At 47.2% G+C, this 16820-nt stretch overlaps 2 protein-coding genes across 4 annotated transcripts in view; one reads left to right on the forward strand and one right to left on the reverse strand.

Annotated features, from left to right (window-relative positions):
- Positions 1-1994: 1994 nt before the first annotated feature.
- On the forward strand, positions 1995-13009 carry adrm1 (adhesion regulating molecule 1). The gene is made up of 10 exons (NM_203718.1): positions 1995-2025; positions 4775-4985; positions 8204-8320; positions 8940-9063; positions 9353-9439; positions 9724-9805; positions 10701-10933; positions 11552-11709; positions 12573-12675; positions 12799-13009. The coding sequence occupies exons 2-10, from the start codon at positions 4776-4778 to the stop codon at positions 12897-12899; spliced, it is 1215 nt and encodes a 404-aa protein (NP_989049.1). The 5' UTR covers positions 1995-2025; position 4775; the 3' UTR covers positions 12900-13009.
- Positions 13010-14119: 1110 nt separating this feature from the next.
- Positions 14120-16820, reverse strand: part of lama5 (laminin subunit alpha 5) — an 83880-nt gene continuing 81179 nt past the window's right edge. For all 3 annotated transcript variants that reach the window (XM_018097871.2, XM_012952648.3, XM_012952647.3), the window contains 2 exons: positions 16472-16591; positions 14120-15750 (listed from right to left, as the gene is read on the reverse strand). In XM_018097871.2, coding sequence (XP_017953360.2) covers positions 15608-15750; positions 16472-16591 — 263 coding nt within the window. In that variant the 3' untranslated portion in view covers positions 14120-15607. The remainder of the gene's footprint in view (positions 15751-16471; positions 16592-16820) is intronic.

Genomic DNA, 16820 nt, shown 5'->3' on the forward strand with positions numbered 1-16820 from the left:
TGTCTAAGGGAAACACTATGGCACCCCCTACCCATATGTATAAATACAAATATACAGAGAGGGAATGTTCTGGGCACACAATAAGCTGTACCCCCATACTGTACTGTCTAAGGGAAACACTATGGCACCTCCTACCCATATGTATAAATACAAATATACAGAGAAGGAATGTTCTGGGCACACAATAAGCTGTACCCCCATACTGTACTGTCTAAGGGAAACACTATGGCACCCCCTACCCATATGTATAAATACAAATATACAGAGAAGGAATGTTCTGGGCACACAATAAGCTGTACCCCCATACTGTACTGTCTAAGGGAAACACTATGGCACCCCCTACCCATATGTATAAATACAAATATACAGAGAAGGAATGTTCTGGGCACACAATAAGCTGTACCCCCATACTGTACTGTCTAAGGGAAACACTATGGCACCCCCTACCCATATGTATAAATACAAATATACAGAGAGGGAATGTTCTGGGCACACAATAAGCTGTACCCCCATACTGTACTGTCTAAGGGAAACACTATGGCACCTCCTACCCATATGTATAAATACAAATATACAGAGAAGGAATGTTCTGGGCACACAATAAGCTGTACCCCCATACTGTACTGTCTAAGGGAAACACTATGGCACCCCCTACCCATATGTATAAATACAAATATACAGAGAGGGAATGTTCTGGGCACACAATAAGCTGTACCCCCATACTGTACTGTCTAAGGGAAACACTATGGCACCCCCTACCCATATGTATAAATACAAATATACAGAGAAGGCATGTTCTGGGCACACAATAAGCTGTACCCCCATACTGTACTGTCTAAGGGAAACACTATGGCACCCCCTACCCATATGTATAAATACAAATATACAGAGAAGGAATGTTGTGCCACACAACCCTGGCCTTGTCCATCACAGGTGGAGACCCTTTGTTGTCATGTTGAGGTTGCTCACTGTACGCAGCCCAGTTATTGGCCGGTGACTTGGCCATTCATGGGGTCCATAACAACTGACTGATATCTGGGGTTCAGCCATATGTCCATTGGGAAGGCTGAAAATTCTACTCTTGGGAGACTGGATCATGTGACTGATGTGGCCCCTGTCCAACTGGTCTCCATTTGCCCCCTATGTGATCCCACTCACAGAATTGCCATGCACAGCTGCAGTAACCTATAGCAACCAATTAGCCCACTTACTAGTCACCTGTATAATGGCCAACATCTTATTGGTTGCTATAGGTTACAGCACCTGGGCAAATGTAGTGCCTTTTTAATAAGGCTTTATCACGGATGGCTCCATCATAGCCCCACCCCCTGTGATATAGTGCCCCGCCTCCCTGCCCGGAGTTCCTGTTTTGGCTGCCGGGGTCAGTGACCCCCATTTGAAAGCTGCAAAGAGTCAGAAGAAGAAGGGAAATAATTCAAAAACTATAACAAATAAACAAAGACCAATAGAAACGTTGCTTAGAATGGGCTATTCTATAAATTGCAATTTATCACATGACCCATTGAATTTTAATGTACTGTTTTATAAGGAATATCTTATTCCCTACATACCTATAGTATATAGGAGAGACAATATACCTTAAAAATAACTTTTATAAATACGCAGTGTTTTTCCAAAACAATCTGCAATTTGTCTTTTTTTTACTTTCATTAATCATCATTTAATAATTGGCAGAATAATAACGCCCCGCCCTGCTGCGCTTCTCTTTGTCCTATAGGGGGCAGTGTATGAAAAAAAAAAGGGTTGGCCCCGCCCCCTCACTCTGGGTGACACAGCAACCCTGGCGCCTATCTACCAATCTTGATATGGAGCAGCCTAACTCTGTTTCTGTTTGGGTGACGGGCACTATAACTAGCCAATCACAGTGTGCAATAGCGATCCGGGTTCTGTAAATCTGAGGCAGCAGCCAATGGGGAGCAGGGAGGCGTGTTTCTTAGTGTCGTCAGAGGCCGGAGACGCACAGTTCCGATACTGTTTCATTTGAGAGGTTCGGAGCGGATTAAGGTAACGGGACCGGTCCGGGGATGTCACTGCCGCCGCCTATGTCTCCCTTATCCCCGCTACTCGCCTTCTGAGAAATACAGAGCCCTTCCCGCCTGCCCCCCACTCACTGCCCCCCACTCACTGCCCCCCACTCACTGCCCCCCACTCACTGCCCCCCACTCACTGCCCCCCACTCACTGCCCCCCACTCACTGCCCCCCACTCACTGCCCCTGCCCCCCACTCACTGCCCCCCACTCACTGCCCCTGCCCCCCACTCACTGCCCCTGCCCCCCACTCACTGCCCCTGCCCCCCACTCACTGCCCCTGCCCCCCACTCACTGCCCCTGCCCCCCACTCACTGCCCCTGCCCCCCACTCACTGCCCCTGCCCCCCACTCACTGCCCCTGCCCCCCACTCACTGCCCCACACTCACTGCCCCTGCCCCACACTCACTGCCCCTGCCCCCCACTCACTGCCCCTGCCCCACACTCACTGCCCCACACTCACTGCCCCTGCCCCACACTCACTGCCCCTGCCCCCACTCACTGCCCCTGCCCCCCACTCACTGCCCCTGCCCCCCACTCACTGCCCCTGCCCCCACTCACTGCCCTGCCCCCACTCACTGCCCCTGCCCCCCACTCACTGCCCCTGCCCCTGCCCCACACTCACTGCCCCCCACTCACTGCCCCTGCCCCCCACTCACTGCCCCTGCCCCCCACTCACTGCCCCTGCCCCACACTCACTGCCCCACATTCACTGCCCCTGCCCCACACTCACTGCCCCTGCCCCACACTCACTGCCCCACATTCACTGCCCCTGCCCCACACTCACTGCCCCACACTCACTGCCCCACATTCACTGCCCCTGCCCCACACTCACTGCCCCACACTCACTGCCCCACACTCACTGCCCCACACTCACTGCCCCACACTCACTGCCCCACACTCACTGCCCCACACTCACTGCCCCACACTCACTGCCCCACACTCACTGCCCCTGCCCCTGCCCCCCACTCACTGCCCCTGCCCCCCACTCACTGCCCCTGCCCCCTCACGGCCTACAGCCCCTCCCCTCCTGTAATGCCCGATATTGTTATTCTCCTCAGTGCGGTGTTTTATTCGCCTTGGTCCCTATTGGCTTCGTACCGCCCCGGGAGCCCCACACATAACTGCCTTGTAACTCCCTCTGGGCTCCCACAATGCCCTGTAAGCTTCCTGTGCGCCTTAGGGGTCCGGAAATGCTTCCGTGCTCATTTAGCCGGGCGCCTCACCTCCCATAATTCCTTTCTCCCCCCCACCCAGGTACTTCAGCGGTCCCACAATGCCTCCTCCCTCATCAGCCACCCACCTACCTCAAGGGTCCCACATTGCCTTCTTTCTCTCCCCCCCCACCAAGGTACTTTAGGGGTCCCACAATGCCTTCTTTCTCCCCCCCCACCTGGGTACTTTAGGGGTCCCATATTGCCTCCTCCCTCATCACCCCCCCACCCACCCACCTCAAGGGTTCCACATTGCCTTCTTTCTCTCCCCCCCCCACCCCACATGGGTACTTTTGGGGTCCCATATTGCCTTCTACCCCACCCCCCCACCCAGGTACTTCAGGGGTCCCACAATGCCTTCTTTCTCCCCCCCACCTGGGTACTTTAGGGCTCCCACAATGCCTCCTCCCTCATCACCCACCCACCCACCTCAAGGGTTCCACAATGCCTTTTTTCTCTCCCCCCCACCCCACATGGGTACTTTAGGGGTCCCACATTGCCTTCTACCTCACCCCCTACCCAGGTACTTCAGGGGTCCCACAATGCCTTCTTTCTCCCCACCCCACCTGGGTACTTTAGGGGTCCCACACACAATGCCTTCTCCCTCCCCCCCCACCCAGGCACTTTAGGGGTCCCACAATGCCTTCTCCCTTCACCCCCCCCCACCCAGGTACTTTAGGGGTCCCAAAATGCCTTCTTCCTCCACCACCCCACCCAGGTACTTTAGGGGTCCCAAAATGCCTTCTTCCTCCACCACCCCCCCACACCCAGGTACTTTAAGGGTCCCACAATGCCTTCTTTCTCCCCCCCCCCACCCAGGTACTTCAGGGGTCCCACAATGCCTTCTCCCTCCACCCCCCCCCCACCCAGGTACTTTAGGGGTCCCAAAATGCCTTCTTTCTCCACCACCACCCCCACCCAGGTACTTCAGGGGTCCCACAATGCCTTCTAGGTAGGTTGTACCCCTGTATATCGGTTTTGGGGGTAGGTAGTTTGCTCCTATGTGACATTTATATTTAAGGGGTTGTTCACCTTTGAGTTAACTTTTAGTATAATTTAGAGAGTGTTATTCTGAGACAATTTGCAATTGGTCTTCATTTTTTATTATATGTAATATGTTCTTTCGTTTCAGCAGCTATTTGGTTGCTAGGATCCCAACGACCTTAGTAACCAGGGAGTGGTTGAATGAAAGGAATAGGAGAGGGATGAATAGAAACATAATATAAGTAACAATAAAAATAAAACTGAAGCTTTACAGAGCAATCGTTTTTTGGCTCAGAGGCCATTTGAAAGCTGCATAAAGTTAAGAAATAATTCAAAAACGCTGGTAAACAAATAAAGACCAATTGAAAAGAATGGCCAATTTTAACTTAAAGGTGAACCGCCCCTTTAAGGGTAACCTTAGCTTTCTCTTGAAGCAAATGTAGGGAATAGTGCCCTCTGGTGGGGGATAATATAATAAAATGCCAAGTGATACACAACTGTAACAGCCTTTTCTGTATCTTCCTCAGAATGTCGTCCGGAGCGCTGTTTCCCAGTTTGGTCCCCGGCTCTCGGGGTTCCTCCAGCAAATACCTCGTGGAGTTCCGAGCCGGCAAAATGTCCCTAAAGGGCAGCACGGTGACGCCGGACAAAAGGAAGGGTCTCGTTTACATCCAGCAAACGGACGACTCTCTCATTCACTTCTGCTGGAAGGACAGAACATCAGGCAGCGTGGAGGATGTAAGTCTCTTTTTAGAGCGAAAGAAAAGAGAGAAATACAAGGAGACACCCAAACAGGTGGTCCCTGTCTAGACTTCAGAATTGTTGCACCGTTAACCCCAAAGAAAGAGAAAAGAGGTAATTCACTTGATCAGGTGTTGTAGGACATTAAAACTTAACCTTTATTGGTAAAAATTAAAAAGGTGAAGTATATCTTAGAATAATATTCAATTAAAGGAGACATATCCTATAAAAATGATGAATGTACCAGGGAATTATACTCCTCTAGATATAGAAGGGTTGTGTTTCTGACTGATTTATTGAGAAATTCCCCCAAAACCCCACTAGCCCCGCCCATCTGTTCCACTTCCTGCTGGCTGAATTCTCTGGATGAGCTGGGGAGCCGGCGGCACTCAGTACCCTGCACTGTAGGATAGGAACAAATCAGCAGCTAGGCTGACCTGATAGGGAACTGAAGCCTGTCTTTGCTTGTGTGACTGCAGGGCTGTGATTGGCTCTCCCCCTCCTACTGTGCTTCTGGCAGGGACCGTTAGGCCACGCCCACTCTTCATTTCAAACTCGGACAGAGAAGTGAGAGGATCTATAGGGAGCTCCAATAAAGGGGCCATTGTTACAGATAGGGTTAATGTTTAGCCCAAAGGGAAACCAGCACCGGATATTATTCATAATTGCCTACAAAATTACCTTTTTTTTTCCCCATTTATCCAATATGTCTCCTTTTAAAGTACAAACTATGAGGTATTATAAGGCTGCTCAGAGTTAACCTGCCTCATTCAATTCACTAAATTGTTACAGCTTAAAAAATAACTATTGTATCAAACACTCTCCACAAACCCACAGCCCTATAGAGGCAGCCAAGGAGAGATTGCAAAAAAAAAACGCCGGCAACAATTGTTGCAAAATTGTTGCCAAACAAGGAGAAGTCGAGTCCAGTTTCCTTATGAGCTATATTAACTGCTGGGACAGGGTAGGGCAGTGTTTTTCAACCTTTTTTGGGCAAAGGCACACTTGTTTCATGAAAAAAATCACGAGGCACACCACCATTAGAAAATATTAAAAAATTTAACTCTGTGCCCAGCAGCAGTGCCCCCCTAGTACACTGGTGCCCAGCAGCAGTGCCCCCCTAGTACATTGGTGCCAAGAGCAATGCCCCCCTAGTACATTGGTGCCCAGCAGCAGTGCCCCCCTAGTACATTGGTGCCCAGCAGCAGTGCCCCCCTAGTACACTGGTGCCCAGCAGCAGTGCCCCCTAGTACACTGGTGCCCAGCAGCAGTGCCCCCCTAGTACATTGGTGCCAAGAGCAGTGCCCCCCTAGTACATTGGTGCCCAGCAGCAGTGCCCCCCTAGTACATTGGTGCCCAGCAGCAGTGCCCCCCTAGTACATTGGTGCCAAGAGCAGTGCCCCCCTAATACACTGGTGCCCAGCAGCAGTGCCCCCCTAGTACATTGGTGCCAAGAGCAGTGCCCCCCTAGTACATTGGTGCCCAGCAGCAGTGCCCCCCTAGTACATTGGTGCCAAGAGCAGTGCCCCCCTAATACATTGGTGCCCAGCAGCAGTGCCCCCCTAGTACATTGGTGCCAAGAGCAGTGCCCCCCTACTACATTGGTGCCCAGCAGCAGTGCCCCCTAGTACATTGGTGCCAAGAGCAGTGCCCCCCTAGTACATTGGTGCCCAGCAGCAGTGCCCCCCAGTACATTGGTGCCAAGAGCCAGCCCCCCTAGTACATTGGTGCCCAGCAGCAGTGCCCCCATAAGTCAGTGTGCCCCGTGGCCCCCCCTAATACATTGGTGCCCAGCAGCATTTTACTTCTGCTCTTCGGCGGCTTCAGCAGCATCTTCCCCTCACGCGCGCCAACTCTGCACTTCTGCCTACACGCGACCGCACACAGGCCCTTTTATAACGGTGCGCCCCGTGCGTACTGACGTCACCCGTACACACGGGGCGCAACCAATGACAGGGCCCGGATTTTATTAAAGGGGGCCCGAGCTACTAAGAAAAACTGTAGCATCGCCGGGCCCCCTTTGAAAGTAAAAATTGCGGCCCTGCCTACGGCACACCAGGCAACACTAGTGTGCCGCGGAACAGCGGTTGAAAAACGCTGGGGTAGGGGATTCAGACCCCGTCATAGCTGTGTTAAAGTACAGAACTCTTTCAGCTATAGGCTGGAATTCAGCCATTTTCTGTGCCCACCACCCCACCATAGATTGAGTACAGGTAGCTCAATGTTGCAGCCGAACCCCGTTTTTTACATTGAGGCACCTCCGCTTATAAAATGCACATCAGTCGTGCAAACAAATCAGCCCACCCTTCCCAGAGTCCCGCATCAACACCCGCTGCACCCCCCCTACAAGCCCATACCCTGGTAAAAAATGATAATATAGGAATGGAGAGAGCTAGCACCGTCCTCACTAACTATACACATTCAAACCATAGCCATCTACACTCCTATCTTGAAGTTGTATGAAATGGTAACGTGCAAGAGTGGAGAGTGTTTGATACAATAGTTTATTTTTTAAGCTGTAACAATTTAGTGAATTGAATGAGGCAGGTTATAATACCTCATAGTTTGTACTTTAATTGAATATCACCCCAGGCGATTTTTAATGGGGATTATTCTAAGATATACTTCACCTTTTTAATTTTTACCAAGTTTTAATGTCCTACAACACCTGATCAAGTGAATTGCCTCTTTTCTCTTTCTTTGGGGTTACCGGTGCAACAATTCTGAAGTCTAGACAGGGACCACCTGTTTGGGTGTCTCCTTGTATTTCTCTCCTTTTTTTCTGTATAATTTTACTTCAGTTGCACGTTACCTCCGTGTTCTCACTCCATTTCATACAACTTCAAGATAGGAGTGTAGATGGCTATAATTTGAATGTGTATAGTTAGTGAGGACGGTGCTAGCTCTCTCCATTCCTCTTTTTAGAGCGCTAAGGCAACATTCCCATAATGCACCAGGCCAGCAATCCGTCGGAGTCAATAGTCCTGCACACAAAAGGCTTCAAGCCAGGTGAAGGCACTCTCAGACCTGGGCAATTAAAGTGCCGAGACTGCTTTTAGCCAGAGACCGTGGGAAAGCTCTCGCTGCGCACAGCCAGTGGCCTTTAGAAAGCAGCCATTGTATACAAACCGAGGCCATTCTGTGCAGCCGATACTTCACTTAACCGTATTGACCGCGTTTAGCTCACCCTCTCCCCTTGTGTTTGTCTTTTACAGGATCTGATCATCTTTCCAGACGACTGTGAGTTCAAGAGAGTGTCGCAGTGCACCACGGGGCGCGTGTATGTGCTCAAGTTCAAGGCCGGCTCCAAGAGGCTCTTTTTCTGGATGCAGGTTTGTTTGTTCCTTCTATAATATGTTAAAGGGGTGGGTCACCTTTAAAGAAGAAAGAAAGGTAAAAACTAAGCTTTATCAGAAAGGTCTATGTAAATACAGCCATAAGCACTCACAGAAACGCTGCACTGAGTTCTCTGTCAAAAGATTTGTTGTGCCTGTTTTCCTCTGCCAGAGACATGCAGCTCTCTGCTCTCTCCCCTCTCCTTCAACTCACTCCCCCCCCCCCCATCCTTTAGGAATGTTTATCTGAGCCAATCAGCAGGAAGCTGACTCATAGTCTACCTAACTGAGCATGTACACGGGTCTTGGTGCAGGAGTGAGGCATTATGGGAACTTTCTTTACACAGCTCAGCGTTTTTTTCTTCCTGTTTGGCTTCTGATCATCTGAACGGGAGAAATATGGAGAGACTTAAGGGCACTATTGAGAAAACTGACTGCAGCTTGAGATTAACTCTTTATTAGCCTTTCCTTCTCCTTTAAAGGGGAACTGTCACCCACACATAATAAAAGTCCCCTGAGCTGTCAGTCATATATTGCCTGCCCCGCCGCTATGCCGAAGCACACCCATGGATTGCCGCAGGGAGCTCGCTGAACATTTTGCATGTTATTTTCCCAGGAGCCCAAGACTGATAAGGACGAGGAATATTGCAGAAAGGTTAACGAGTATCTAAATAACCCGCCAATGCCCGGCGCCCTTGGGGGAAGTGGCAGCGGTGGCCACGAACTTTCTGCCCTGGGAGGTGAGTTTGTGCCTTTATTATTTTCGTTTATAGAGAGACCTGGAGGTTTTGGAACAGTATTGTAGCTACTTCTGAAATGAGTGGGTTAAATGACATGTCAACCCCAAAAAATTATATTTTGGGTTGACTTGTCCATTAATGTATCTAGGGTACTCAGTGTATAGTTCTCTCTCTCACTGTGTGATAATGATTGCAAGCTCTCCTCCCACCAGCCTATTTTGAGCACTAACTGTCAGTTCTAGCTGCAACTCCTTCTTGTCATTTTTTTTGTGTTCTTGTTATGCTTTAGGAGAAGGTGGATTGCAAAGCCTGCTGGGAAACATGAGCCATAACCAACTCATGCAGCTGATCGGGCCCACTGGACTCGGAGGACTCGGTAAAGCATCTTAGATCTGTACTCCAGCAGCTGCTTCTAAACACTTCATCAAACAGCCAGAGCCGCCATTCTGCCCCTCAGCATTCACATGCAGCTTTAGTGTTCTGGGTCTGTTCTCTGTAGTCTGTGGAGACTCTAACACAGATGGCAGCTTTATCCTATCAAAGACCAGTTGGCTCTTATGTGTCTTTTATTTGCTTTATTGCATTTGTTCCTTTTTCTCTCCTTGATATAATTTATGCTTTAACATGATATTGTTTCTGCTTGTGTTCCTATGACTGCAGGGGGGCTTGGAGCTTTAACTGGACCAGGATTGGCCAGTCTGTTGGGCAGCGGTGGACCCACAACAAGCAGTTCTTCTTCCAGGTAATAGAACAGATATGGATTCTTTAAATGGGAACCATTTCAAAATGGTGGCATAATAACGGGGCATCTTTTAAACCTACCGGGCACATATGGCAATGCTGTTAATTGTGCAGTGGACCCGTAGATGGAATACAATGGACCACAGCAGATTTGCTAGAGTCAGAAGAGAAATGGCTTTAGTATTGCAAGCGATTCACTTATTGGTCAGTACAGGGCTTGGCTGGTCATTAAAATTTTTAAAAATGATTTTCTTTTTCTCTGTAATAATAAAACAGTACCTGTACTTGATCCCAACTAAGATATAATTACCCCTTATTGGGGCAGAACAGTCCTATTGGGTTTATTTAATGGTTAAATGATTCCCTTTTCTCTTTAATAATAAAACAGTACCTGTACTTGATCCCAACTAAGATATAATTACCCCTTATTGGGGGCAGAACAGCCCTATTGGGTTTATTTCACGGTTAAATGATTCCCTTTTCTCTTTATTAATAAAACAGTGCCTGTACTTGATCCCAACTAAGATATAATTACCCCTTATTGGGGCAGAACAGCCCTATTGGGTTTATTTCACAGTTAAATGATTCCCTTTTCTCTATAATAATAAAACAGTACCTGTACTTGATCCCAACGAAGATATAATTAATCCTTAATGGAGCCAAAACAATCCTATTGGGTTTAATTACTGTTTAAATAATTTTATTAGCAGACTTAAGGTAGGAGATCTGAATTACAGAAAGACCCCTTATCCGGAAAACCCCAGGTCTCGAGCATTCTGGATAATGGGTCCCATACCTGTAATTGGTTGAAATAGCCTGATGCAGAGTGTCTGTCTGTGCTGAAATGAAACATTTGTAATGGAATGGTATCACCTATGTGGCTTATTCCTTTCTAGTTCTCGCAGCCAATCGGCAGCTGTCACTCCATCGTCCACAACATCCTCAACACGAACAACGTCTGCCCCTGCTGCTCCGGCTGCAGCACCGGCCACAACCCCAAGCCCGGCTGTCAGCTCCAATGACGGGGCCAGTGCAGCGACTAGCCCCACCCAGCCTATTCAGCTGAGTGACCTGCAGAACATCTTGGCCACGATGAATGTCCCTGCCACAGGGGAAGGAGGCCAGCAAGGTATTGTAATATCATTTCTGTGCTTGGACAGCTACGCTATCCTCCATCTTGTAGGGCTTACGACTCTCCTAGCTGTCAGTGTGTGTTTCCTCATGGGTTAAACCGTAAAATCTACATTCTTAAAGAAAACCTTAAGATGGATGCATATTAATGGCTTCCTCCTTTGCTTAAACAATAACAAGCTTGGCAGCGAATGAAGGGGCTGCTGATGAGTGTGCCATTACAAGACATGGGGCCAAGTGCCGGAACAATGCTGCAGATGGCCACAAAGTGGCGCCGAATTCACAGATTGGGCAGCACCTGCCCAATCATTTTTCATTGTTCATTCTCCATGCCGAAGTCAAATTGCATGTCATTGGTTGCCAGGCCACCTGAGGGGAGTTGAATCTGGGACAGAGCCAGACAAATTAATTTGGTAACGGAAACCCTCTGTGGCTTTACAATAACTCCACGGAGTCCATTTAATGGAGGAATGTCCAGCCTGCCACCATCTTGGTCTCCGAGGTTTCTGGGATGTCAGCAGTGTCTGACGTGCAGTTATTTTGCCTTTAAAATGTCTATAGAACCTTGATGATCATTTACATTGTGATTTTTCCTTTTCTTGTACTCTTTGCACAGTGGATCTTGCCAGTGTTCTCACCCCAGAGATTATGGCTCCAATCCTGGCTAATGCTGAAGTCCAGGAGAGACTGATGCCTTACCTTCCATCAGGGGAATCCCTTCCTCAGACAGCAGATGAGATCCAGAACACACTAACCTCCCCACAGTTTCAGCAGGTACATTGGTGGTTGCTTCTGTATCATGTATAGTCTGGGCCATACAGTTTGGGTACCGTGTATACTCGAGTATAAACAGAGTTTTTCAGCACTAAAAATGTGCTGAAAAAATAACCCTCGGCTTATACTCGAGTATATGGATTTGCACGCACCCCCCCCATAAAGCGACGCGCACGCAGCACTTATATGCAGGGAGCACACACAGATACGATGGAATGAGCACAAAGCACTAATATGATGGGACCGCACACAGCATATGAGTGAAGCACACGATTGATACGATGGGAGCGCACACAGCAGGTTGCAAGTACTTGATAATTAGTATGGCAGCTTCCTTGGCCTTCCAAAACTTGCTTTTGTCTGCTGCTGTAGCAATTTTTTTCCCCTAAAGTTATCTATTATTTATTTGTCGGTTATGTATTTGATTATTGAAACTTAGCAGTAGCGGCTGCATTTCCCATCCTAGGCTTATACTCAAATCAATACGTTTTTCCAGTTTTCTTAGGTAAAATTAGGTACCTCGGCTTATACTCTAGTATATACGGTATTTTAAACTTAGTCCCCTGAACATGTTTGCATTCATGTTCTTACAGCGTTTTTCAGAGATGCTGCCAGTGACCATGGGGTTAAGTGATTATGCTGACATAGATAACCATAGAGTTAATGGGGATTTCAGGACTGTATGGTGTTAGATCGTTAGGTGTGACCCACCTGTGGGGGGTTGGTTCACCATGTTTATGTTCTAACAATTATTATTTACATTTTCTAGCCCCTCATTTGGGGGAGATGAGAAGGTTTTGTGTCTCCGCTGCATTAAATATAATTGCATTTCTTTTTCTTCTGCCTCCCCTTCCTATTATCAGGCTCTGAGTATGTTTAGTGCGGCGCTGGCATCCGGACAGCTGGGACCACTGATGAGTCAGTTTGGCCTGCCTGCAGATGCCGTAGATGCAGCCAATAAAGGAGGTAGGACGACTTACTGCTATAATCGTATGCAATTTAAACGATAGGCCATAATTGTTATAAAGGTTCAAGCACTTTGCTTCCATGTTCAAATACTGATTTTTCCATTTAACCTGTTCCCACCAGATATCGAGGCCTTCGCCAAAGCGATGCAGACCACATCCTCGCAAAAGGAGCGAGAGTCCAGCGAGAAGAAAGAGGAGGAGGAGGATATGAGCTTAGATTAAAGCCAGGGCACACTTTGTGCCAGCCAAGCACAAATGCTTTATCCCCCAGCTCTGCGTCCCACACACGTATGTTCTTTTCAGCGTTGAATAAATATTCCCTTTGCTGCTAATATTGTTTTTTTGTCTCCTAATGTATTGTGTAGGTGAGGCTAGGGGATTTAATCTCATTTGGCACAGGGTTGTTTGTGCAGGGCTCAGAGCAGTGCAGTGGCTTAAATGATATGGTTCAAAGTAACGTACATTTTGTTCTAAAGCGATGACGCCATCTCTGTATTGTACAGATATACATATGATTATGAACCTGGTCTCCTTTCAGCTTTGCCAAAGCAAAGTCTTACCCCCTGTGTCTGCTCTAGTACAGGTATAGGACCCGTTATCCAGAATGCTCGGGACTAAGGGTATTCCGGATAAGGGGTCTTTCCGTAATTTGAATCTCCATACCTTAAGTCTACTTAAAAAATCAATAAAACATTAATTAAACCCAATGGGATTGTTTTGCATCCAATAAGGATTACTTATATCTTAGTTGGGATCAAGTACAGGTACTGTTTTATTATTACAGAGAAAAGGGAATCATTTAACCATGAAATAAACCCAATAGGGCTGTTCTGCCCCAATAAGGGGTAATTATATCTTAGTTGGGATCAAGTACAGGTACTGTTTTATTATTACAGAGAAAAGGGAATCATTTAACCATGAAATAAACCCAATAGGGCTGTTCTGCCCCCAATAAGGGGTAATTATATCTTAGTTGGGATCAAGTACAGGTACTGTTTTGTTATTACAGAGAAAAGGGAATCATTTAACCATGAAATAAACCCAATAGGGCTGTTCTGCCCCCAATAAGGGGTAATTATATCTTAGTTGGGATCAAGTACAGGTACTGTTTTATTATTACAGAGAAAAGGGAATCATTTAACCATGAAATAAACCCAATAGGGCTGTTCTGCCCCAATAAGGGGTAATTATATCTTAGTTGGGATCAAGTACAGGTACTGTTTTATTATTATTATGGGAGATGGCCTTTCCGTAATTGGGAACTTTCTAGATAACGGGTTTACCGCAATGCAACTTATTAAATTGCTTCTGTGATAAAGACCGCTTTTTAGAATGGCACATTAAATCTGGCAGTCCCATTTGTACCCCCATTTGGTTTAGCATGAAAAAGGACAGTTTACTTCTTTACCCCCTTTCCAACCAAAAAGGGAGAATGCAAATCCTTTAGAAATCAAGAAAATCCAAAGTTTTATTTTAGAGACAAAATTTGTACCATCAATTTTTTTTACAAATTTTCACGTGAAGGCTAAAAATCACGACTGGTTTAGACAGACACCACAGGAATCTAATTTCATAAGAATGTACCCGCTGTATACAAAAAAAAATATAAGTTAGAATTTCTCTTTTTGCCTCTAAAACGGACATTGGGGGTGTGTGTGTGTGTGTATTTAAATATCTATACACATGCATATATACACAGATGTATTTATTGTGTAAGTGCGCAGGTGACTGGAATAGGTTTAAATACATATATATATTTATAATTATAAAATATATCCAAGCAGTACTACCACAGAGAGAACGTAGAACACAGGAGGGGAACCTTGCAATAAATATCTTCACAGGAACGTTACTGCCCGACAGTGGGTTTAACCCTTGTTACAAGGAAGCAGGTCACGCGGTTAGCATTGAAGTAGTCCCGGTCAGCAGACACCCTAAAATATTGGGAGCATTTGTATAGGGAACAATGTCCCATTAGCTTCAAAAATGTAGAATAAAAAGGGGATATTATGGGTGGAGAGCATTTTTCTCTATGTGTTTCTGCATTGGCAAGCCACAGGGCAGCTCCTGGGTCAGTGGAAAACTGCAGAGAAGGAATAGTCTAAGCATACAAACATTTATGTGCATCTTATCAAAGGGAATATGCATTACTATCCTTATATTTTAAAAAAGTTACTTTCCCTTTACGGTTTCACAGATATTCGGTGTCTCTCCAAGAAACGCCTGTAAACATTATATCAGTCTGATGATTTCACTGATTTAATTTACTCTTTAAAGGGAAAGCTAACACTCAAATGATGTGGTTGGTTTTCATTTTTTTTTTTCCTGTGGCTCTGCTGTTTGGAGCCTAACTTGCTGTTTGGTTGCTATGCTCTTTCATACTAGCAGCGAGGAAGTAGTTTGGGTTGCAGTAGCTGTAATGGGAGGCTGCTTTGAGCCAGACTAGTATTAAGTGTGAATTGAACTGCTTTAAACACTCTACAACTTTTTGGTCCAATAGAGAGTTCTGTATTGTGTAAAGTCTGTGTTTCCATTGGGGACAGACATGGAATAGTTAAATCATCACAGTTAACTTCCTACTGCTGCTTTTGGCCTTCTTCCCAAGATGCACCTCTCCCAGCGGGTAAGTTATAAGCATGATATTGCCATAGTGGAATAAATTAAATGCAGTTTGGGACTTTTTAATTTAAGGGTAGAAGTTGGGGCCCTGTGTACCCCACCGTTAGGGTTCTGCTGCATAAAAGAGTTTAAAATCCGGTAACCGTATCCCCATTTTCCAAGCACCCATAAATCCAGGTGGGCTTTGAGGGCCTTCCTGTCACATTGCCCCAAAGCCGCACCCAGTACTGGCACAGTGTAGCGCAGTCTGGCAGGTTTCGGCAGTAGGCCGGCTGCCTCGTTCGCACAGTCCTTCTACGTTTGCATTGGGATCACAGGGCCGGGCAGACGTTGGTGCTGGCCGATCCTATGAAAGTCCCAGGTTTGGAGACGTCGACCGCCTTTCGGTTAATAACGAGATTCCTCATGCAGCCTTGGTAGGGCGTGTGCGGTTTCCTTGGGCTGTGGATGTTTCCTACAAAGACAGGTGGGTACCAGACTGTGAGATAACAGAAGTGCAAAGGCTATGGGCACCGGCCTAGATTCAGAACTACCAGCTTGGCTGGCTAACTGTATATACTGTATCCATGAATCGGATCCTAGGGGCTGGATCCATTACTTAGGTCTTGTATCTGCTGCCCCTGACTGTGGGATCCAGCATTCTGCAACTTGGGGCTTCTTTTATCGAGCAGTAATGGGTTCAATGGCAGCTGAGGTGACTGCCAAGTGGTGCCAATGGCCAGAATGATAATGTATGAGCCTGCACAATGCCATTTGGCTAGCTCAGGGGTGGGCAAACTACGGCCTGTGGGCCTTTTTAATCAGGCCCGCCGACACGGGCCCCCTAAAAGAAATGTGGGCTTTGATTGGTTGCGCCCCACGCGTGACATCGGGGCACAACACTGGCCCGGCTGTAAGTCAATATGGCCCCCGAGCCAAAAAGTTTGCCCACCCCTGGGGTAGCTGCTTTCATACTGCACACTCCAACTGCCCCAACTTGGGCAGGGTGGTTACCCATTCATATCCAAAAACTATTCTATAAACAGTGTGAATAGATACAATTCCATTAAAAGGGATGTCTACCTTCTGGCATTCTCTTTTCCACAACTGCCTATTACAGAATGAGCTAATTTGGCAATCGGGACTTGGAAGACAGATCTTTAGACGTGCCCTTGGTCATTCATGCCAATACTAACCAGGAACTCCTCCAACGTAGAGCGTCCCCGTGCTCGCGGTGGGCTGAGACTGACTTGCCCCTACGGCGTGGTTTCCTTCTGTGTCCACGTCCAGTTGGATAACGTTGCTTACTTTGGTCACTAGAGATAGAGGAGGCTGTGTTAGCGGAAGATGATTGGTGCACACAGTGAATCGATCCTTTACACTTGCCCAGAGTCAAACTCCTACCAGGGAGCCTTCCCCGAGTAAGTGAATCCAAGCAGTTGCAATATCAAGGAATTCTTTTACGTTTCCCTGGCTCCAATAGGTGCCCCCCCGAGCACGTTTCTGAGCCTCGTACACAGGGAAGAAAACGGCCCAATAGTAATA

Source organism: Xenopus tropicalis, chromosome 10, assembly GCF_000004195.4.
Source record: "Xenopus tropicalis strain Nigerian chromosome 10, UCB_Xtro_10.0, whole genome shotgun sequence".
NCBI lineage: Eukaryota > Metazoa > Chordata > Amphibia > Anura > Pipidae > Xenopus > Xenopus tropicalis.

Excerpts from the sequence above, each read along its gene's own strand:
- adrm1 (NM_203718.1), top strand. The coding sequence starts at position 4,776 with ATGTCGTCCGGAGCGCTGTTTCCCAGTTTGGTCCCCGGCTCTCGGGGT. Across the intron at positions 4,986-8,203 it reads CATCAGGCAGCGTGGAGGAT|GATCTGATCATCTTTCCAGA; the intron begins GTAAGTCTCTTT and ends TGTCTTTTACAG. Across the intron at positions 9,440-9,723 it reads CACTGGACTCGGAGGACTCG|GGGGGCTTGGAGCTTTAACT; the intron begins GTAAAGCATCTT and ends CTATGACTGCAG.